This window comes from Macrotis lagotis, chromosome 1 (assembly GCF_037893015.1).
Source record: "Macrotis lagotis isolate mMagLag1 chromosome 1, bilby.v1.9.chrom.fasta, whole genome shotgun sequence".
Classification (NCBI taxonomy): domain Eukaryota; kingdom Metazoa; phylum Chordata; class Mammalia; order Peramelemorphia; family Peramelidae; genus Macrotis; species Macrotis lagotis.
The window spans coordinates 410,885,556-410,909,897 of NC_133658.1; the positions used below are offsets into that span (position 1 = coordinate 410,885,556).

At 39.8% G+C, this 24,342-nt stretch overlaps 2 protein-coding genes and 2 pseudogenes across 5 annotated transcripts in view; all 4 read right to left on the minus strand.

Moving 5' to 3' along the window:
- Positions 1-24,342, minus strand: part of LOC141506210 (protocadherin gamma-C5-like) — a 221,695-nt gene that overhangs the window by 178,602 nt on the left and 18,751 nt on the right. Inside the window, exon 1 of one of the 4 annotated variants that reach the window (XM_074212751.1) lies at positions 6,778-11,523. The exons of 1 other annotated variant lie outside the window; for it this stretch is intronic. In XM_074212751.1, the coding sequence (XP_074068852.1) occupies positions 6,778-9,309 (2,532 nt within the window). In that variant the 5' untranslated portion in view covers positions 9,310-11,523. Of the gene's footprint in view, positions 1-1,948; positions 6,757-6,777; positions 11,524-19,061; positions 19,250-24,342 lie in introns of those variants that run through there. 2 more of the 4 variants (XM_074212757.1, XM_074212772.1) reach the window with 2 other exon arrangements.
- LOC141506214 (protocadherin gamma-A2-like) lies at positions 9,354-14,019 on the minus strand. Its single transcript, XM_074212778.1, is given in 3 exon segments — positions 9,354-9,439; positions 11,558-13,777; positions 13,779-14,019. Coding segments are annotated over 3 exon segments (2,481 nt in total). The 5' UTR covers positions 14,016-14,019; the 3' UTR covers positions 9,354-9,415.
- Positions 16,689-18,999, minus strand: LOC141506231 (protocadherin gamma-A3-like; annotated as a pseudogene).
- Positions 19,243-24,112, minus strand: LOC141506216 (protocadherin gamma-A2 pseudogene; annotated as a pseudogene).

Sequence of the window (24,342 nt, forward strand, 5' to 3'; positions counted from 1 at the left end):
ACATGCAATTGGAGAGAAAAAAATTGAAGTCATAAAGTTGGAATTGCCTGAGATTATAGCTTCATAGGATCATAGCTTTAATGTTGGTTGAGACATTCTAGGCAATCTTTTAGATTTCTATTTTGATAATAATCTTAACTTATCCTTTAAAACTGTCAATTTTTAGAATATTCTTATTATCAGATATTGTAACCTTTACCCTCAATTACTCAGCTTGAACAAATTATAACACAATTATAATGTGCACATTCTATAGAATGGAAAAGATTTTTTTTCTGTTCATTACTAACTTTTCAAACTATAAAATGATAAATATATTGGCACTCTTTATTTCAGTATATCTAAATATAAATAACTTATTTCTTGATATGTCAGTGTATACATTTTTTAGCTATTTTTCAGGTTACATTTTGACATGGTACTAATTTGTCACTGAAAACACATTATTAACTTAAGAAGTAGGTATTGACTTTCTAAGTAAAGACAAGAATTAAATGTATTCTTTAATTGTAGCCTTGCAGTTCAATAGAAGTCAACAAAGTTAATTACCACCATTTTTTGATGTTTTCCCAAACAAAATCGTAGAAAACATGAAGACTGTAATCTTGGGATTATCAATTCACTCTAACCCACTTGAGTATGAAGTTCATGATGCCAGCAAACAATTTAAAGTAATTTCTGTTTTTCAGCATCAAGTTGACCAATTGAAATGCAGTATTGTTTTCAGATATGAGAAAGAAATCAAAAGGGATATTTGAGGATTTTGTCAAAACAATTGATCAAAGAAATGTTCTTCAGTACTTCTAAGATTGTATTTTTCTAAGGAAATGAGTAAATGAGTAAATGAATCTCTGTATATTTATCTAAACTGGCCCTCAAATGGTACAAATAGCAATAAAACCTATCCTGATAGCTCCTTAAGAAAGTGTGAGGCATAACAATGCAATATTATTACCTAAAAGTCCAATTCTTGCTCAAAAGAGAATAAATTCTTCATGGGATGATGGAATGATAACTAAATTATACATGTCCACCATAACTGGAACTTCACAGATGCAAAATCTAAAGTCAATATGTATGTAGAAAGACAGATTTAAATAAATTTATAAGAGTAAGATGCACATTATAGATAAAATGAAAAATATGACTCCATGTACTCTAAGTCTTCCTAATCCACAAAATCCACCAATATTACATGCATATCGAAATCCAGAAAGAATTTATAAAAGCTACAAAAGGACAAGATAAACCACATATTTCACCTTTTCTAAAGAAGTGAAAATTATGTGAAAGTATATTCCACTTACAACAAACCTAGGGTTTTACTCATAATTATATTAGCAGCAGCAATGGCAGCAGATTTCTTCATATATATATATATATATATATATATATATAGTTTATATACACAATAAATTTTAAAAATTCATGGGTGACTAAGATAAGAAGACTGTGATGTACTGAACTTTGAAAGTCAAAGATGCTAATGGATTTGAGACTAAGGGAACAATTCTTTTTTTTAATTAGTAAGGCAATGGGGTTTGGTGACTTGTCCAAGGTCACACAACTAGTAAGTATCAAGTGTGTGAAGCTCCATTTGAAATCAGGTCCTCCTGCCTCTAGGGCTGGTGCTATATCCACTGCACCACCTTACCATTGCTAGTGAAGCTTTAGTCAGTACTGTGACCTTGGGAAAATCATTTAACCTTGCTCAATTTTTGTTTTCATTTCTTGAGTTTTGATTGAATGATCTCCACAATACCTTTGAGTTCTTCATGGTATTTTTGTATTTAACAATACTTTTACTAGAATTGAACCCTTTACAGACAATATAATCTGAATAATCTCATAGAATAATGAGAAAATGCACAGGACCACTCTAGTGAACAGTAGAGACAAAAAAGTTACTAAAATTATTTGTAATTATATTTTACAGAATAGATTTTACCTGAAAAAAGGCTTGTTCATCTTTTCCTTGAAGTAAAGATTGAGTAGGTAATGGTGATTCTTTTTGCTCACAGCTCTGCTGAGATATCAAGGTGTCTGCATAGTTGGGCTGAGGAAAGATCAACTGGCTCTTTCGAGAGTCCGTGGTGAGAGAAACCTCATGGGAATAGGTTTGAAGGAAAGCTCTCACTCCATCTATTCCCAAAAACTGAGAGGAGGGGATTCCCCCTACATGGTCCCCTGAAGACTGAACAACTTGCATCATCCACCACCTTCTCAACCTGAATGCCAGAAGAAGGACAATGAAGGCAAAAAATAAGCAGGAAACCACAGCCACTGCTATGACCAGGTAAAATGTTAGGAGAGAGTCATCCTGGGTATCAGGGGAAGACTGGCTGCTGAGATCTGAGAGGATCTCAGGGATGCTATCAGCCAGTGCCACAGTGACACTGACAGTGGTAGAGAGAGGGGGTTCCCCATTATCTGTCACTGCCACTATGAGATTTTGTTTGAGGGTGTCTTTGTCTTGGAATGTCCGGACAGTCCTGATCTCCCCTGAGTGCAGGCCCACGGAGAAGAGCCCAGGCTCTGTGACTTTGAGCAGGTGGTAGGACAGCCAGGCATTCTGGCCAGAATCTGCATCTACTGCCACCACCTTGGTCACCAGGTATCCTGGTTCTGCAGATCGTGGGGCCAGTTCCACCCCACTGGAGCCATCTGTGGGGAAGACTGGGTACAGAATTTTTGGGGCATTGTCATTCTGATCCAGGATGAACAGAGTCAAGGACACATTGGTGCTGAGAGAAGGGTCTCCAGAATCCCTGGCTGACACTCTCAGCTGAAATTCCCAGAACTGTTCAAAGTCGAAGGAGCACAGAGCATAGAGGACACCAGTCTCTGAGTTGATGGAGACAATGGATGATAGTGGTGGTGTCTCCAAGGGGAGGGTAATGTCCAGGATGGAGTAGGTGACTAAAGCATTCTGCTCACTGTCTGGGTCATGGGCAGTCAAGGAGAAGATGGAAGCTCCTTTGGGATTATTCTCCCAGATGTAGGCAGAGTAGGCTGTCTGACTGAAAATGGGTGGGTTGTCATTGACGTCTGCCACATGCAAGAGGATGTGAATGTCTGTAGATAAAACTAGGCTCCCAAAGTCTTCTGCTCTCACTGTGATATTGTACTCAGATACCTGCTCCCTGTCCAGAGCCCTGTCAGTCACCAGGGAATGGTAGTTGTCCACCTTCTTTTCTAATTTAAAAGGCAGGTCACCTGGGATGGAGCACAGGACTCGACCATTGTCGCCAGAATCTCGATCATGGACATAGAACAGAGCAATGACGGCCCCAGGAGGAGTATTTTCAGGGATTGAGTTGGTGACAGAGGTGAGAGTCACTTCTGGGACGTTGTCATTCACATCCAGAACTGTGACATGTATTTTAGCTCTGCCCCAGAAACCAAGACCATCTTGAGCCTCCACTTCCAGTTCATGAAATTCTGCATCTTCATAATCCAGGTTTTGTAAGGTTGATAATTCTCCAGTCACAGAGTTAAGTCGGAATATTGGTATCGTTTCCCCAGGAATTTTCACTAGAAAATATCTTACGTGGGAGTTGCTTCCTTCATCTGCATCAGTGGCATTCACTGTGAGCAGCGTTGTCCCTTGAGACACATTCTCAGGAACATTCACAGTATACATTGCCTGAGTAAATACTGGGGCATTGTCATTTACATCCAGGACAGTCACTCGAATTCTAACTGTGCCAGAAAGAACGGGATCGCCTCCATCCCTAGCTGAGAGCACTATATGGAGAGTAGGTTCCTCCTCTCGGTCCAGGGCCCTCTCCAGTACAAGCTCTGGGTGTTTAATTCTATCGGCTCCACTTTGCACAAGCAGAGAGAAGTAATCGTTGGGGCTCAGTTTATAATCTTGGAGGGAGTTCACTCCGACATCCAGGTCATAAGCCCTTTCTAGAATAAATTTTGTTCCTGGAGTTGTGGTTTCACTAATTTTTAGTTCCAGTTCCTCTTCCCGAAAGCGAGGGGCGTTATCATTAATGTCCGTTACTTCTACCTCCACTGAATAAATTTTCATTTTATCCTCAACCAAAAGATTAAAATTCAGCCGGCACTGGGCGCTCTGAACACAGAGTTCCTCCCTGTCTATTCTTTCGGCAGTGACTAAGCTGCCGCTTCTGACACTGAGAGAGAAATGCTGCTTCTTACCTCTGGAGACGATGCGAGCCCCTCCCTCAGACAATTCCCTCAGTTCTAGTCCCAGGTCCTTGGCGATGTTGCCCACGAAAGAGCCCTTTTCCATTTCTTCGGGAATCGAGTAGCGGATTTGGGCGGCCATGGTGTCCCACAGCAGCCCCAGGAGAGAACAAAGCAGGATTCGGTTTCTTCCATCTCTGTGTTTTTGCCCGGGGATCATTGCTTCTCTTGGAAATACACACCTTGCTGTCTGTGGTTAGCTCGTGGTTCCTGTGTTTTCCAGGTAATCCGTGTCCAGAGCCCAAGTCTGGAGTGTGCAGGGTTTGAGGCTGCCTTTCTCCGTATCCTGGTGAGTGTGGATTTAGTCTTCCTGATCTTTGTTCACTAGGACCTGGAAGAATTAGACCAGCTCTCTCCAGGCAATTCTCTTCCTGATTGGTGAACAGCGGCGCCCAGAGTCTAAATAAATTATTGCATTCCTTCTAACAATGTTAACAACCGCGTATTATTCGAATTGTCGTTATAAAGAAAGAAGTTGGAATTATTTTGAATCAAAGACTTATAAGATTATATAAACAATTTAGGTTAGAAGGGCTATAATTACTGACTGTCGATTTTTATGCTTTTATTGTTAGCTTTATTACCTATTAAGCTAAATAAATTATAACTCACCTAGATGATAAAAATGTATAAATATTGTGAAGATTATAAGGCTTCTTTTTTTCTTACAATTCTCCCTTTATATTCATACAATAGTACATATATTAATTTCCTTCATCTCATGGTTATATGTGAATATTTATCTATATGTCTAGCCTTTCACTTACTTCTTGGTCTGAATTCCTACTTGCATTTCCACCTTTATACTAATATTAAGCTTCATTGTAACATAGTATTGGCTTGTACTTGACAATTATTGATTAACTTTAGGATTGTGCAATAACTTTCTAAAGTATAATCAGTGATTAAATTTTATTGTAGCATTGCAGTTCAATATAGTTAGCATCACTGAAGTTGGTTGCCATATTCTTAAAAGACCTCCAAATCAACCTAGTGCAGAAATATGAAGCATATAGATAGGAAAACAGGTCATAAAAAGCAATTGCCTAAAACCAAGACTCTATGAGTGACAAAGGAGATGATAGGTATGAAATACTTTGCAAACAATAATGCACTATAAGAATGTCAGTTACTAAACAACTACTACTATTACTGCTGCTGCTGCTGCAGCAGTTGCTATGACTACTACTACTACTACTACTACTACTACTACTACCAAGACTATTGCTACTACTACAACAATGATGATGACTACCGTTACTGTTTTTAGCCTTCAGTAATCAGGCTTCCAGTCTGATGATGATTTCATTTCCTGAGTCTTCTACTGCATTGTAGGTGAAAGCAATGCTTCCAGAGAAACCATCAAATTTTAGCAGAATGGTCAGGATGCCATCATTTAGTGATCTGTGTTCTTCAGTTTAGTATAGTCAAAAGTAGTATTGACTATCATGATAAAACAATTGAACCTAGAAGTGTTTTTCAGTGTTTCAAAGATTTGACATTTCTTTAAGTTGATGGTTTTTGAGAGTTCCTGTGGACTAAAAGAAATGATGTAACGAATGTCTTCATATTTACCTAGGCTGACCTTTAGATGGTAGAAATAGAAATATATCTTATCATAAAGGGTTAGATTGATGGCTCCTTAGAAAACGTGTAAGGCATGAAAATGTGTTTAATAATTACTTAAATATCCAATTACTGCAAAAAATCATAACTTATTTATGACTCAAGAAGACACAAAACCTTCAAATAACGTGAATCACAACTAAATTAAACCTGCACACAAAACTGCAGATTCACCCATGCAAATCCCCAAAGTCAATATTTAGTAACAGATATTTGTAAAGCTTGAAGAAGAAAAATTGTACTGAAACTATTATGAAAAAGAATGAGTTTAACTTAACTTTTTTTCACTTCCCTTAATTCCCCAAATAATATCTATACTACATAGTGCCAAATCCAACAAAAAATTAAAAATGCAAGACCAAGACAATCAACTTTTGTCACCTCTCAAATACATAAAAGTTTTATGTATTTAAATTTTAACTACTACTATAAATGTTTAGAATGAATTGATTTGAAAACTCATCTTAGCAGAAACTTCATATATATGTAAAACCACACACTTAAATATATGCATGTGTTTGTGTTTAGACAGAACAGAAATATGTAAAAATTCAAAGGGAACTTGACTATCAGCATATCTATTAACATTAAAATCACAAAAAAGATTACCGATCGGAGCTTAGCAGAGTCATTAAGACTAAGACAAGTTAGTTCTCCTTTTAAAATAGTAATGCCTTTGGGTAAATTATTTGATGATTCCTGGGTATTTTTCCATTTCTTAAAATTTAAGGTATTGTCTGGTTGATTTCCATAATAGCCGCAACTTCTATATTGTATGATATGAATTTTTTAAATAAAATTCTTCTAATACCATATATTCATAGCTGGAATAACTAGAAAACGAAATAGACTACTCTAGTGAACAGTGGAGACAGAAAAGTAATAACAAGTTCCTGAAAATTATATTATTCTATTCTATGGAATAAAGTTTACCTGAAAAAATGTTTGTTCATCTTTTCCTTGAAGTAAAGACTGAGTAGGTAGTGGAGATTCATTTTGCTCACAGTTCTGATGATTTATCAAGGTGTCTGCATAGTTGGGCTGAGGAAAAATCAACTGGCTCTTTCGAGAATCTGTGGTGAGAGAAACCTCATGGGAATAAGTGTGAAGGAAAGCTCTCACTCCATCTATTCCCAAAAACTGGGAGGAGTGGACTGCTCCCACATGATTCCTTGCAGACTGAACAACTTGCAGCATCCACCAACTTCTTAGTCTGAATGCCAGCAGAAGGACAATGAAGGCAAAGAACAAGCAGGAAACCACAGCCACTGCTATGATCAGGTAAAATGTGAGGAGGGAGTCATCCTGGGTATCAGAGGAAGTCTGACTGCTGAGATCTGATAAGATCTCAGGGATACTATCAGCCACCATCACTGTGACACTGACAGTGGAAGAGAGAGGGGGTTCCCCATTATCTGTGACTACCACTATAAGATTATGCTTGAGGGCATCTTTGTCCAAGAATGTGCGGACAGTCTTGATCTCCCCTGAGTGTAGTCCCACGGAGAAGAGCCCAGGCTCTGTGGCTTTGAGTAGGTGGTAGGAGAGCCAGGCATTCTGACCAGAGTCTGCATCCACTGCCACCACCTTGGTCACCAAGTAGCCTGGTTCTGCAGATCGTGGGGCCAGCTCTATTCCACTGGAGTCATCCATGGGGTAGGCAGGGTACAGGATTTTGGGGGCGTTGTCATTCTGATCCAGGATGAAGAGAGTCAGAGACGCATTGGTGTTGAGAGGAGGGTCCCCAGAATCCCTGGCTGTCACTCTTAGCTGAAATTTCCGGAACTGTTCATAATCAAAGGAGCAAAGAGCATAGAGGGCACCAGTCTCAGAGTTGATGGAGATAATGGATGATAGTGGTGGTGATTCCAAGGGGAAGGTAATGTCCAGGATGGAGTAGGTGACTAAGGCATTCTGTTCATTGTCTGGGTCATGGGCAGTCAAGGAATAGATGGAAGCTCCTCTGGGGTTGTTCTCCTGGATGTAGGCAGAGTAGGCTTCCTGACTGAAAGTAGGTGGATTGTCATTGATGTCTGCCACATGCAAGAGAATTTGAGTGTCTGTAGACAGAGCTGGGCTTCCAAAGTCTTCTGCTCTCACAGTGATGTTGTACTCAGATTCCTGCTCCCTGTCCAGAGTCCTGTCAGTCACCAGGGAATAGTAGTTGTCTACTTTCTCTTCTAATTTAAAGGGCAGGTCATCTGGAATGGAACACAGGACTTGACCATTGTCACCAGAATCTCGATCATGAACATGGAACAGAGCTATTAGAGTGTCAGACGGAGCATTTTCAGGGATTGAGTTGGTGACAGAAGTGAGAGTCATTTCTGGGGCATTGTCATTTACATCTATAATTGTGACATGAATTTTAGCTCTGCTCCTAAGGCCCATGCCATCTTGAGCCTCCACTTCTATCTCATGAAATTCTGAATCTTCATAATCCAAATTTTGTAAAGTTGTCAATTCTCCAGACATAGAATTCATTTGGAATATTTGAGAGTTTTCCCCAGGTCTTTTCACTTGAAAGTATCTCACCTGAGAATTGATTCCTTCATCTGCATCAGTAGCATTCACTGTGAGCAATGTGGTCCCCCGGCGTACGTTCTCAGGAACACTGACAGTATACACTGATTTACTAAACACTGGGGCATTGTCATTGGCATCCAGGACAATCACATGAATTCGAGCAGTGCCAGAACGGACTGGTTCTCCCCCATCCCATGCTGTGAGCACTAGATGGAGATCTGGTTCCTTCTCCCGGTCTATAGACTGCTCTAGTACCAGCTCTGGGTACTTCAGTCCATCGTCTCCCCTTCGCACTTTCAGAGAGAAATGATGGTTAGGGCTCAGTTCGTATCCCTGAAGAGAATTCACTCCCACATCCCGGTCATATGCACTTTCTAGGAGATGTTGGGTTCCCGGAGCTGTGAGTTCACCGATTTTTAATTCTAACTCTTCCGCTACAAAGCGAGGAGCGTTATCATTAATGTCAGTTACTTCCACCTCCACTGAATATATTTTCATTTTTTCCTCAACTAGCACATTAAAATTGAGGAGACAATTGTCGCTCTGAGAGCAGAGTTCTTCTCTGTCTATTCTGTCTCTGGTGACTAAGCTGCCAGCTCTAACATTGAGAGCGAAATGCTGCTTCTTACCTCTGCTGATGATACGAGCCCCTCGCTCCGACAGTTCCCTCGGCTCCATCCCCAAGTCTTTGGCGATATCACCCACAAAAGATCCCTTTTCCATCTCCTCAGGAATCGAGTAGCGGATCTGGGCAGCGCTGGCCTCCCATAGTGTCCCCAGCAGAAAGCCAAGCATGAGTTGCCGGATGCACTCTTTGTCCTTTGGCGCGATCATTGCTTCCTTTTGAATATCCTCCTTATTCTGCAGTAGAAACTGGATTAGCTCTTGGGTTCTCTGTTTCTCCCGGTATTTTGTGTTCTGAACGTAAATCAGGAGCATACAGGGTTAGGGGGAATATTTTCTGTGCCTCTTGAAGCCTCTGGCTTGGTCTCCCTGAGCTTTTCCAAAGGTTAGGCTGCTCCTCGCCAGAATTTCCTTTAGCTGATTAGTGAACAGCGGCGCCCAGAGGCTAAATGAAATTTTGCGTTTATTCTGGTACTGAATGTTCAGACTGGTGTAATGTATAAAATATTATGAAAAAACTTAAAGTCATAGTGTTGAAATTACCTGAGGTCATAGCTACATAGCATCATTCATTTAATACTGATTGAGACCTTCAAAGCAATCTTATACAATTCCATTTAGGGTAGTATTGTTAATATATAAATGTCAATCTTCTGAATTTATTGTTAAGTTTTGTGACTTTTAGCATCAGATACTCGGACTAAACAAATTATAACAGAGATTATAATACTGTATAGTTTATTTTCACTTCATAATGCACCTTTCCGACCATAAAAGAGTAAATACATTGATGCTCTGAATTTCAGTATATCTTTGCACAATCATCCATATGTCTAGCTAAACACATGTTTGTCTCATATATATATATATATATGTATATGTATATATGATGTTTTCAGACTACATTTTGACATGATAATATTGTGTTCATGAATAAAAATTATTTAATTATTTATTTGTTTAATCTAAGTACAATCAAGACTGGAAAGCATTTTTCAGTTGTAGCCTTTTAGTTCAACAGAAGTCACACAACAGAAGTTGCAATCATTTTTCAATGTTCTCCCAAACAAAATGGTACATTTTGTGAATATAACCTTGTAATTATTCATTGTCTCTAATCCACTTGTATTATGAAGTTCATTATGCCAGATAACAACTTAAAGTCGCATGTTTTTCAGGGTAATGTTTATCAAATAAAATGTAATATTGTTTTAACAATAAAAGTGAAATCAAAGCAATATCAATTATTATGACATTCCTATGAAAATAGGAATGCTCCTCAGTACTTTGAAGATCTGATATTTCTAAGGAAATTATTCTTTTCTTTTGTATCTAGCTAGTTCTCATAGTCATATAATCTATCACGTGGAGTAGAGTGACATTCCCTTGAGAAAAGTGTAAGATCTGACAATGTACAACATTACTTCTTAAACGTCCAATTTCTGTTCAAAGGAGAATAGTCTTTTGTTTTTAGTTTTTGCAAGGCAATGAGGCTAAGTGACTTGTCCAAGGCCACACAGCTAAGTAATTATTAAGTGTCTGAGGTCAGATTTGAACTCAGGTACTCCTGACTCCAGGGCTGGCGCTCTATCCACTGCACCACCTAGCTGTTCCTAGAATAGTCTTTTCATGGGCTGAAGGAAGCAGAGCTAAATTATAACTGTACAGAAGAACTGGAATTTCACAGACACAACTCTAGCAAGTCAACATTTACTGAGAAAAACATTTATGAAGTAATGAGGAAAGTGCATATAGAAAATTAAATGAAAGAATGAATGTGACTCTACTTCTTATACCTTTCCCTAATCTATGAAATTCAGAATACTAAACACATCTCAAAATCCAACAAGAATTTGGAAAAACACAAAATTACAAGACAATCCACCCACCTCTACTTCCCTAAACATGTAGAAATGATATGAGTATATTTCCATTGCAAGAAAAAACCTTTTACATTATATATTGATTTGAATACTCATTTTAGCAACTGTAACTTCCTTCAAAAATGCACACACACACATAAAATCTAAAAAAATCTTTGATTGCTGAAGGGAGTAAATCTATCGAGTAATTTTTTTGGTAAGGCTTTATAAGCCTTTGTAACTTTTACCTTAAGTAAGGTTAAGTGACTTTCCCAGGGTCATACAATTAGTAAAAGTCAAATTTATAAGGTTGAATTTGAACTGAGGTCCTCCTGGTGTTCCATTCCCTGGGACACCTACTTTCCCCCTGTACCATATTACATTTTTAATCTCAAAGAGGTTCATGGATTTGAGTCAAGTGGAGTAATTCTTAAAGGAGAAATAGATTAGCCAGTCAGTGACCTCAGGAAAATCATGTAACCTTTCTGGGTTTCATTTTCATTCCTTTGGTTATGACAGGATGATCTCCATATTATCATTAAAGTGTACATTACCCTGGAGTTGAGTTCTTCTCAGACCATATATTTATAGCCAAAAATAACTAGAAAATTCAGACTTCCCTAGTGAACAGTAAATATCAAAAAGTAATAATGAGTTGCCAAAAATAAATTTGTAATTTTATTCTACAGAATAAAACTTACCTGGAAAAGTGCTTGTTCATTTTTACCTTCGAGCAAAGACTGAGGAGGCAGTGGTGATTCTTTTTGCTCACAGCTCTGCTGAGATATCAAGGTGTCTGCATAGTTGGGCTGAGGAAAGATCAACTGGCTCTTTCGAGAATCCGTGGTGAGAGAAACCTCATGGGAATAAGTGTGAAGGAAAGCTCTCACTCCATCTATTCCCAAAAACTGGGAGGAGTGGACTGCTCCCACATGATTCCTTGCAGACTGAACAACTTGCAGCATCCACCAACTTCTTAGTCTGAATGCCAGCAGAAGGACAATGAAGGCAAAGAACAAGCAGGAAACCACAGCCACTGCTATGATCAGGTAAAATGTGAGGAGAGAGTCATCCTGGGTATCAGAGGAAGTCTGACTGCTGAGATCTGATAAGATCTCAGGGATACTATCAGCCACCATCACTGTGACACTGACAGTGGAAGAGAGAGGGGGTTCCCCATTATCTGTGACTACCACTATAAGATTATGCTTGAGGGCATCTTTGTCCAAGAATGTGCGGACAGTCCTGATCTCCCCTGAGTGTAGTCCCACGGAGAAGAGCCCAGGCTCTGTGGCTTTGAGTAGGTGGTAGGAGAGCCAGGCATTCTGACCAGAGTCTGCATCCACTGCCACCACCTTGGTCACCAAGTAGCCTGGTTCTGCAGATCGTGGGGCCAGCTCTATTCCACTGGAGTCATCCATGGGGTAGGCAGGGTACAGGATTTTGGGGGCGTTGTCATTCTGATCCAGGATGAAGAGAGTCAGAGACGCATTGGTGTTGAGAGGAGGGTCCCCAGAATCCCTGGCTGTCACTCTTAGCTGAAATTCCCGGAACTGTTCATAATCAAAGGAGCAAAGAGCATAGAGGGCACCAGTCTCAGAGTTGATAGAGATAATGGATGATAGTGGTGGTGATTCCAAGGGGAAGGTAATGTCCAGGATGGAGTAGGTGACTAAGGCATTCTGTTCATTGTCTGGGTCATGGGCAGTCAAGGAGTAGATGGAAGCTCCTCTGGGGTTGTTTTCCTGGATGTAGGCAGAGTAGGTTTCCTGATTGAAAGTAGGTGGATTGTCATTGATATCTGCCACATGCAAGAGGATGTGAGTGTCAGTAGACAGAGCTGGGTTCCCAAAGTCTTCTGCTCTCACAGTGATGTTGTACTCAGACACCTGCTCCCTGTCCAGAGTCCTGCCAGTCACCAGGGAATGGTAGTTGTCCACCTTCTTTTCTAACTTAAAAGGCAGGTCACCTGGGATGGAGCACAGGACTTGACCATTGTCACCAGAGTCTTGATCATGCACATAGAACAGAGCAATGATGGTCCCAGGAGGAGCATTTTCAGGGATTGAGTTGGTGACAGAAGTGAGAGTCACTTCTGGGACATTGTCATTTGCATCTATAACTGTGACATGAATTTTAGCTCTGCCCTTGAGTCCAAGGCCATCCTGAGCCTCCACTTCTATTTCATGAAATTTTGCACCTTCATAATCCAAATTTTTTAAGGTTGATAATTCTCCAGTCTCAGAATTCATTTGGAATATTTGAGAGGTTTCCCCAGGTATTTTTACTTGAAAGTATCTCACCCTAGAATTGATTCCTTCATCTGCATCAGTGGCATTTACCGTGAGCAGCACTGTGCCCTGAGGCACATTCTCAGGCACATTCACAGTATACTCAGGCCGAGTAAACACTGGGGTATTATCATTGGCATCCAGAACAGTCACTCGGATTCGAGCAGTACCCGAATGGACTGGTTCTCCTCCATCCCAGGCTGTGAGCATGAGATAGTAAGCAGGCTCCTCCTCCCGGTCCAGAGCTCTCTCCAACACCAGTTCTGGGTATTTGACTCCTCCCGCTCTACTTTGCACTCTCAGAGAGAAATGATGGTTTGGGCTCAGCTCGTAACCCTGGAGAGAATTCACTCCGATATCCCGGTCATATGCACTTTCCAGAAGATACTTTGTTCCCGGAGCTGTGAGTTCCCCGATTTTAAGTTCTAGTTCCTCTGCTAAAAAGCGAGGACGGTTATCATTAATGTCGGTTATTTCCACCTCCACTGAATATATTTTCAATTTATTACTCTCCAGAATATTAAAATACAGCAGACACTGGGAGCTCTGGGCGCAGAGTTCTTCCCTGTCTATTCTGTCTTCGATGACTAAGCTGCCAGTTCTAACATTGAGAGCGAAATGCTGCTTCTTAACCTTTGGAGACAATGCGAGCTCCTCGCTCCGACAGTGCCGTCGGCCCCATTCCCAAGTCCTTGGCGATGTCTCCCACAAAGGATCCTTTTTCCATCTCCTCAGGAATCGAGTAGCGGATCTGGCCAGCGCTGGTGTCCCACAGCGTCTCCAGGATAAAACAAAGCAGGAGTCGCCGAATGCAGCCTCTGTGCGTTTGTTCAGCGACCAATGTTTCCTTTAGAAATGTTCCCCTCATTCTGCAGTCGAATGTGGGTTAGCTCTGTTTGTCTTCTGATCCCTAGTCTGGAGTACGTACTGGTTAGAGGGTTTTCTGTCTGGCGTTCCTGAAACCCGAGGATTTGGCGTCCCGCAACTTTGTGCCCTAGTACCCGGAAAGGCTAGGCTATTCCTCTCCTGAATTTCTCTTGCTGATTGGTCGACAGCGGCGCCCAGAGGTTAAATCTATTATTGCACTCGATTTGAGACTAGGTTTAGAAAGGTATAATGTATGAAATATCATTAAGAATGAATTTGTATCATGAGGATTCATGACGAAAACTCTATCCATCTCCAGAGAAAATAATGATGCAGATCAAAGAATAGCTTTTCATTTGTTCTTTTTTCTTTATTTCTTCAGGTGTTCTCCCCTCCTTGCCCCACAACATGACAAAAATGGAAATACATTTCACTGTACATGTATAACTTACTTTTAACTATTTTAAAAATTATTTATTTAAGGCAATCGGGTTATGTGACTTGCCCAAGGTCACAAAACTAGGTAATCATTAAGTGTCTGAGTTCGGATTCGAACTCAGGTCTTCCTGACTCCAGGGCTGGTGCTCTATCCACTGCACCACCCGGTTGCCCCCATATATAACTTATTTTAAATTGCTTGTCTTATCAAAGAAGAGTATAAAGAGAGTTGAGTGAGAGATTTTGGAACTGAAAAAAGTAAAAGATTTTAGAAATCGTTTTTAAATGTAGTTGTAGAAAAATATTAAATTAAAAAAAGAAATTGAAGACAGTTTGAATTAGCTTAGATCATAGCTTCATTAGATCATAGGTTTAATAGTGACTGATATCGTCTAGGCAAATTTGTACAATTCCATTTTGGACAATACTGTTAAAATGGCATTTTAAAAATGTTCTATCTACAGAATATTTTTATTTCAGGTTTTGGAACCTTTGCCTTCAGTTACTCTGGATGAACAAATTTACACAGATTATAATATTGTATACATCATATCATTATATACCCTTCAGATAAAAAGTATATTCACCTTCTGAATTTCAGTATATCTGAGCTTATTTAGCCATATGTCTAATCATACACTTATTTTTTGGTCTATGTGATTATACACACACACATATTATTGACTCTAGGCTACATTTTGACATGTTTCTAATTTGTTCTAAATTTTTAAATTCTGGATCATATGTTAACTTTCCAAAAATAATCAAGAAAATGCATTCAATAATCATAACCTTGTGTTCTACAGAGGTTGCACAATCAAAGTTGGTTCTGATATTCTCTCAAGCAAAATAGAACAAAACTGGAATGACTGTATTATTTAAATTATTGAATGGTTCTAACTCACTGGAGTATGAAGTTCATGAGACCACCAAACAATTTAAAGTTTTACTTCTGCTTTACAGTGTTAAGTTAAATATAATATTAATTTTACAAATGAGAAAAAAGAAAAAAAACAATAGTAATTAACAATTGAACATGAAAATGGTCTTCAGTACTTCAAGGATCAGCTATTTTCATGCAAGTAAGGAAATTAATGTTTACCATATATATCTAGGCTGGTCCTCATTTGGAAGAAATACAAATACAAGCTATTATGTGGAGTAGAGTGGTGTCCTAAGAACATGGAAGCTGACAATGTGCAATTTATATGTTCAGTCCCTGCTCAGAGGGAATAATATTTTCATAGGCTCATTGAATCAGAGCTAAATCATGTCTGTCCCCCAAAACTGAAACTTCTTCTCCCAAGTCAATATTCAGTAAGATATTTATCTATCAATGTAGATTATTTATGAAAAGGGCATATTACAGAAAAAGTGACAAAGAATGAATGTGACTACACTTCCTACATATCTCCCTAATCCATATTATATACATCTCAAAATATAACAAGAATTTATAACCCAAATGAACAAGATGATCCACTTTTTTATATTCTCGAATAAGTGAAAATTATGTGTGAATACATTTTAGCTATCACAACAAAATTTTATAATATGAATTTATTTGAAGATTCATTTTAGCAGCAGAAGATTCCTTCATATATGGATGCATAAAAGTATATATGTGCAAATGAATGTATGTTTAAATTTACAATGTATTTTAAAAGTTACCAGGTACATAAGATAGTGAGCCAGTAAGGTATCAAATTTGAGATTCATGGATTTGAGCCTAGTGTTGCCTTTCTTTTTTGTTTGTCTTGTTTTTTTTATTTTTATGGGGAAATGAATTGGAGTGTCTTGTCCAAGGTCACACAGCTAGTATCAAGTTCAGAGGCTGAATTTGAATTCAGGTCCTTTCAGCTCCAGGAATGGTACTCTATCCCCCCACCATGTAACTGCCCCTAGTGGAGCAACTCTTAAAGGAGAAATAATTTAGGCAGAACTGTGATCATGGGGAAATCTTTTATCATTATTGGGTATTTATTTTTATTCCCTTGGTTGTGACTGGATGCCTGCATGATACCTTCAAGTTCCACTTAGTTTTGTGGTAACTAAAAAGAGATTTACTGGAATTGACTTCTTTTCAGATCATATATTCATACTAAGCTATCTAGAATGCAACAGAATGAACAGTAGAGACAGAAAAGTAATAAGAATTGGCAAATTAATTTGTAATTCTTTCCCACAGAATAAAGTTTACCTGAAAAAATGCTTGTTCTTTTCCTTGAAGTAAAGACTAAGTAGGTAAAGGAGATTCCTTTAGCTTACAGCTCTGCTGACTATAAGGGTGTCAGCATAGTTGGGCTGAGGAAAGATCAACTGGCTCTTTCAAGAATCTGTGGTGAGAGAAACTTCATGGAAATAGGTCTGAAGGAAAGATCTCACTCCATCTATTCCCCAAAACTGGGAGGAGGGTACTACTCCCACATGGTTCCCTGTAGACTGAACAACTTGGAGCATCCACCACCTTCTCATTCTGAGAGCCAGCAGAAGGACAACGAAGGCAAAGAACAAGCAGGGAACCATAGCCAATGCTATGACCAGGTAAAATGTGAGGAGGAATTCATCCTGGGTAACAGGGGAAGGCTAGCTGCTGAGATCTGAGAGGATCTCAGGGATGCTATCAGCCAGTACCACAGTGACACTGACAATGGTAGAGAGGGGAAGCTCCCCATTATCTGTCACTGCCACTATGAGATTTTGCTTGAGGATTTCTTTGTCCTGGAATGTCCAGACAGTCCTGATCTCCCCTGAGTGTAATCCCACAGAGAAGAGTCTAGGCTCTGTGGCCTTCAGCAGGCAATAGAAAAGCCAGACATTCTGGCCAGAGTCTGCATCCACTGCCACCACCTTGGTCACCAGGTAGCCTGGTTCTGCAGAGTGCAGGGCCAGCTCCACTCCACTGGAACCATCTGTGGGGAAGGCTGGGTACAGGATTTTGGGTGTGTTGTCATTTTGATCCATATGAACAGAGTCAGGGATACATTGGTGCTGAGAGGAGGGTCCCAAGAATCCCTGACTGTCAGTCTAAGCTGAAATTCCTGGAATTGTTCATAATCAAAAGAGCAAAGAGCATAGAAGGCACCAGTCTCTGAGCTGATGGAGACAATGGATGACAATGGTGGTACCTCCAAGGGGAGGGTTATGTCCAGGATGGAATAAGTGACTAAGGCATTCTGTTCACTGTCTGGGTCATGGACATTTAAGAAATAGATGGAAGCTCCTCTGGGGTTGTTTTCATGGATGTAGGCAGAATAGTCTGTCTGACTGAAAGTGGATGGGTTGTTATTGATGTCAGCCACATGCAAGAGGATGTGAGTGTCAGTAGACAGAGCTGGGCTCCCAAAGTCTTCAGTTCTCACTGTGATATTGTACTTAGATATCTGTTCTCTGTCCAGAGCCCTGTCAATCATCAGGGAATGATAATTTTCCACCTTCTTTTCTATTTTAAAGGGTAGGTCACCTGGGATGGAGCACAGGACTTGACCATTGTCACCAGAGTCTTGATCATGCACATAGAACAGAGCAATGATAGTCCCAGGGGGAGCATTTTCAGGGATTGAATTGGTGACAGAAGTGAGAGTCACTTCTGGGGCATTGTCATTTGCATCTATGACTGTGACATGAATTTTAGCTCTGCCCCAGAAACCAAGACCATCTTGAGCCTCTGCTTCCATCGTGTAAAATCCTGCCATCTTCATAATCCAGACTTTTGCAAGGTTGATAATTCTCTAGTTATAGAATTTAGTTGGAATAGTTGTGGAGTTTTTCCATTTATTTTCATTAGAACATATCTTACGTGGGAGTTGCCTCCTTCATCTGCATCAGTGGCATTCACTGTGAGTAGCACTGTGCCCTGGACTACATTCTCAGGAATATTCACAGTATACACAGCCTGAGTAAATAATGGAGCACTGTCATTTACATCTAGGACAGTCACTCGAATTCTAACAGTTCTAGTATGGGCAGGATCTCCTCCATCCCAGGCTGTGAGGAACAAGTGGATTATAGGCAATTCCTCCTGATCCAGGGCCCTCTCCAGGGCAAGCTCTGGATAAATGATGCTATCATCTCTACTTTGCACAAGCAGGGAGAAGTGATTCTTGGGACTCAGATTATAACCTTGGAGGGAGTTCACTCCAAAATCCGGGTCATAAGCACTTTCTAGAATAAAATAGGTTCCTGGAGTTGTGATTTCACTAATTTTCAGTTGCAGTTCCTCTTCCTGAAAGCGAGGGGCATTATCATTAATGTCCGTTATTTCTACCTCCATTGAATAAATTTTCATTTTATCCTCAACCAAAACACTAAAATTCAGCCGGCACTTGGTGCTCTGAACACAGAGTTCCTCCCTGTCTATTCTTTCGGCGGTGACTAAGCTGCCGCTTCTGACATTGAGAGAAATGCTGCTTCTCACCTCCGGAGACAATGTGGGCTCCTTCCTCAGACAATTCCCTCAGTTGTAGTCCCAAGTCCTTGGCGATATTGCCTACGAAAGAGTCCTTTTCCATGTCCTCTGGAATTGAGTAGCAGATTTGGGCGGCCATGGTGTCCCACAGCAGCCCCAGGAGAGAACACAGCAGGATTGGGTTTCTTCCATTTCTATGTTTTTGCTCAGGGACCATTGCTTCTCTTGGAAATACACACCTTGCTGTCTGTGGTTAGTTCATGGCTCCTGTGTTTTCCAGGTGATCCGTGTCCAGAGCCTAAGTATGGAGTGTACAGGGTTTGGAGGTTGCCTTTCTCCGTATCCTGGAGAGTATGGGTTTGGTCTTCCTGATCTTTGTGCACTAGGACCTGGAAGAATTAGACCAGCTCTTTCCAGGCAATTCTCTTCCTGATTGGTGAAGAGCAGTGCCCAGAGTCTAAATCAATTATTTCATTCCCTCTAACACATAATATTTATAATGGTATAATATTTAAATTACTATGAAGAAAGAAGTTGGGGTTGTCTTTGATAATAGCTTCAAAGAATCATAGAAAGAATTACAGATAGTAGGGACATAATTATTTACTGTCAATTTTTGTAAAGTTTTTATTGCCAGGCTATATTTCTTACCTATTAGGATAAATAAGTTATAACTCACCTTGGTGATAATAACTGTCAACTTTATGTGAAATATAAAAGCTTATTTTCCATTGATTAAATTTCCTTTGTATCCATAGAACAGTAGTTATGTTGATTCTCTTCATCTCAATCTATATATGAACATTTATCCAAATGTCTAGGAATATCCATATTTGTCTGTATGTCTATCTGAAGATATATTAAACTTCATTGTGACATAGTACTAGTTTGTACTCGATGTTAAATTATTACCTTTGGTGTTGTTCAATAACTTTCTAAAGCATAATCAGGGATTAAATAACTTATATGCTTGTTACTTTGCTGTTCAATATAGTTAACACCTCTGAAGTTAGTTGCAACCATCTTAAATGTTTTCCCAAACAACACAAATCAGAAATGTGAAAAATATAGTGATGAAAATATATTATAAATAATAATTGGTTTCAACCAAGGCTTTGTGAATATCAAATGAAGTGATGAATATAAAGAACTTTGCAAACATTAATGCATTATATGAATGCCAGTTAGGAAACCTCAAGAAGAGGGGGCAGCTAGGCACAGCGGATAGGGCACCAATGATGGAGTCAGGAGGACCTGAGTTCAAATCTGCTCTGTGTGACCTTGGGCAAGTCACAACCCCATTGCCTTGCCAAAAAAAATCCAAAAAATAAACAGCAAGAAGAACATCCACAAGAACTACTATGATTTGTTTTTATTTTTGTAAGGTCACAGAACCAAGCAATTGTTAAATGTTTGAGGACAGATTTGAACTCAGGTTCTCCTTACTCCATGGCCTGTGTTCTATATATTACTACTATTCCTATAACTTACTACTATTTAACTACTATTACTTCAATCACCAGACTTCCAGTCTTATGATGATTTCTTTTCCTAGGACTTCCATTGCATTCCATAGCTGAGTATATTTACAGAGAAACTATGGCAAATTGGATGAAGAAAGTCATGGTACCTTAATTTAGAATTTCCAATATTCTTCAGAGTAGCATTGAAAAAATACATTTTTGAAATGAAAAAATCAAAAGTAATATTGAATATCATGACAAAGCAATTGAACAAGGAAATATTCTTCTGTACTTCAAGGTTTGACATTTCTTTTAGTTCATAGTTTTTGACAGTTTCTGGTGCTTAAAAGGAATGATATAATGAATATCTTTATATTTACCTAGGCTGACCCTCAGATGGTAGAAATAAAAATACATGTCATTATAGGGCTTAGAGTGATTATTCCTTGAGCCAAGTGTAAGGCATGAAAATGCACTGAGTTACTACTTAAATGTTCAATTATTGCTAAAAAGGTAACCTATTCATGCACTCAAGAGGACAGAAAGTCTTCTAATAAAGTGAATCACAACCACATTCTTTTGAAAACTGAAACTTCACCCATGCAAGACAACATAAATGTAAATAAAAATTTCTAAAGCTTAAAGAGCAGAGTTTATACTGAAAAAAAGTATTAAAAAAATAAAAGAGCTTAACTTCATTTCCCTCACATCCCAAAAAATATAATATCCAACCATACTACATAGCTCAAAATCCAACAAAAAAAATCTTTAAAATTTAAAAGTCCAAGACAATTATTTCAAGTAATTTAAATATGTGGAAGTTTTGTGTCTTTGTATTTTAGCTACTACAACAAACTAGACTAAATAGATTGGACAATCCATCTTAGAAGCACTCCGTATATCCATATATGAATGCATGTACTTATATGAATGTGCTTGTGTGTTTATGTGTGAATGATTCAGCAATATATAAAAATTCATGGAGAGTTAGACTGAATCTGAATCTGTAAGTTATTAAAATTTTAATCACAAAAGGTGTTACTAATCTGAGCTCAGTGGAATAACTTTAAAAGGAGACACAACTTGTCTTAGTCACTCCTATGACCTTTGGTAAATTATAAGTGACCATTTCATTAAATTTATGCTGTTGTCTGGAAGATCTTTACAGTATCATCAAGTTCTACATTGAATAATGCTAATAATACTTTTGCCAAAATTAAATTCTTCTAAGACATAACCAGAAGAACTAGAAAATGCAATAGACTTCCCAAATGAACAGAAGAGGCAGAAAAGTAATGAGTCTCTAAAAATTAACTTATAGTTCTATTTTTCAGAAAAGTTTACCTGAAAAAAGCCTTCTTCATCTTTACCTTCAAGCAAACACTGAGTATGTAGTGGAGATTCTTTTTGTTCACTGTTCTGCTGACTTATCAAGGTGTCTGCATAATTGGGTTGAGGAAAGATCAACTGGCTTTTTCGAGAATCTGTGGTGAGAGAAATCTCATGGGAATAGGTCTGAAGGAAAGCTCTCACTCCATCTATTCCCAAAAATTGGGAGGAGGGTACTTCTCCCATATGATGATTTGAAGATTGGACAACTTGCAGCATCCACCACCTTCTCAATCTGAGAACCAGAAGAAGGATAATGAAGGCAAAGAACAAGCAGGAAACCACAGTCACTGCAATCACCAGATAAAATGTGAAGAGAGAATCATCTTGGGTATCAGGGGAAGTCTGGCTGCTGAGATCTGAGAGGATCTCAGGGATGCTGTCAGCCACCACCACTGTGATACTGACAGTGGCAGAGAGAGGAGGCTCCCCATTATCTGTCACTGCCACTATGAGATTCTGCTTGAGGGCATCTCTGTCCAGGAATGTCCGGGCAGTCCTGATCTCCCCTGAGTACAGGCCCACTGAGAAGAGTCCAGGCTCTGTGCTCTTGAACAGATGGTAGGACAGCCAGGCATTCTGGCCAGAATCTGCATCTACTGCCACCACCTTGCTCACCAGGTAGCCTGGTTCTGCAGAGCGTGGGGCCAGTTCCACCCCACTGGAGCCATCTGTGGGGAAGACTGGGTACAGAATTTTTGGGGCATTGTCATTCTGATCCATAATGAACAGAGTGAAGGACACATTGGTGCTGAGAGAAGGGTCTCCAGAATCCCTGGCTGACACTCTCAGTTGAAATTCCCGGAACTGTTCAAAGTCGAAGGAACATAGAGCATAGAGGACACCAGTCTCTGAGTTGATGGAGACAATGGATGATAGTGGTGGTGTCCCCAAGGGGAGGGTAATGTCCAGGATGGAGTAGGTGACTAAGGCATTCTGTCCACTGTCTGGGTCATGGGCAGTCAAGGAGTAGATGGAAGCCCCTCTGGGGTTGTTTTCCTGGATGTAGGCAGAGTAGGCTGTCTGACTGAAAGTAGGTGGGTTGTCATTGATGTCTGCCACATGCAAGAGGATGTGAATGTCTGTAGACAGAGCTGGGCTCCCAAAGTCTTCTGCTCTCACAGTGATATTGTACTCAGACACCTGCTCCCTGTCCAGAGTCCTGCCAGTCACCAGGGAATGGTAGTTGTCCACCTTCTTTTCTAATTTAAAAGGCAGGTCACCTGGGATGGAGCACAGGACTCTACCATTATCACTAGAGTCTCGATCATGCACATAGAACAGAGCAATTACAGTACCAGGAGGTGCATTTTCAGGGACTAAGTTAGTGACAGAAGTCAAAGTCACATCTGGAACATTATCATTCACATCCAGAACTATGACATGAATTTTAGCTCTGCCCTTGAGGCCAAGACCATCCTTAGCCTCTACTTCTAACATGAAGAATTTTGCATCTTCATAATCTAGATTTTGCAAGGTTGATAATTCTCCAGTCACAGAATTCAGTTTGAATATTTGTGAAGTCTTCCCAGGTATTTTCACTTGAAAGTATCTCACCTGAGAGTTGATTCCTTCATCTGCATCAGTGGCATTTACAGTGAGTAGCACTGTGCCTTGGGGTACATTTTCTGGAACATTCACAGTATATACTGGCTTAGTAAACACTGGGGCATTATCATTGACATCCATGACAATCACTTGGATTTTAGAAGAGCTAGAATGGACTGGTTCTCCTCCATCCCAGGCTGTGAGCACAAGTTGGTGAACAGATTCTTTCTCCCTGTCTAGAGCCTGTTCTAACACAAGCTCTGGGTACATCACCCCATCATCTCCCCTGTGCACCCTCAGAGAGAAATGATGATTGTGACTCAGGTTATAATTCTGGAGAGAATTCACTCCCACATCTTGGTCATATGCACTTTCTAGGAGATGCAGGGTTCCCAGAGCTGTAGTTTCACTGATTTTTAGTTCTAGCTCCTCTGCTAAAAAGTGAGGGGCGTTATCATTAATGTCGGTTATTTCCACCTCCACTGAATATATTTTCATTTTATCCTCAATCAGAACATCAAAATATATCAGACACTGGGTACTCTGGGCGCAAATTTCTTCCCTATCTATTCTGTCTCCGATGACTAAAATGCCAGTTCTAATATTGAGAGCGAAATGCTGCTTCTTACCTTTGGAGACAATACGAGCCCCTCTCTCTGACAATTCCCTTGGTTCCATTCCCAAGTCTTTGGCGATGTTACCCACAAAAGATCCCTTTTCCATCTCCTCCGGGACTGAGTAGCGAATTTGGGCAGCGCTGGTCTCCCACAGAGTCCCCAAGAGAAAACAAAGCAGGAGTCGCCTTATGCAGCCTCTGTGCTTTTGCTCAGTACCCATTTTCTTCTTTAAAAATGTTTTCTTATTCTGCAGCCGAATCTGGGTTAGGTCTGGAATTCTCTCTTTCTTGAACCCTTGTCTGGAGTGTGTAGTTAGAGGGCTTATTTTCTGTGTATCTTGGAGCCTGTGGGTTTAACCTTCTAGCTTTGAGCCCTAACACCCGGAAATATTAGATTGTTCCTCACCCAGAATTTCTCTTGCTGATTGGTGGACAGCGGCGCCCAGAGGCTAAATCAATTATAGCA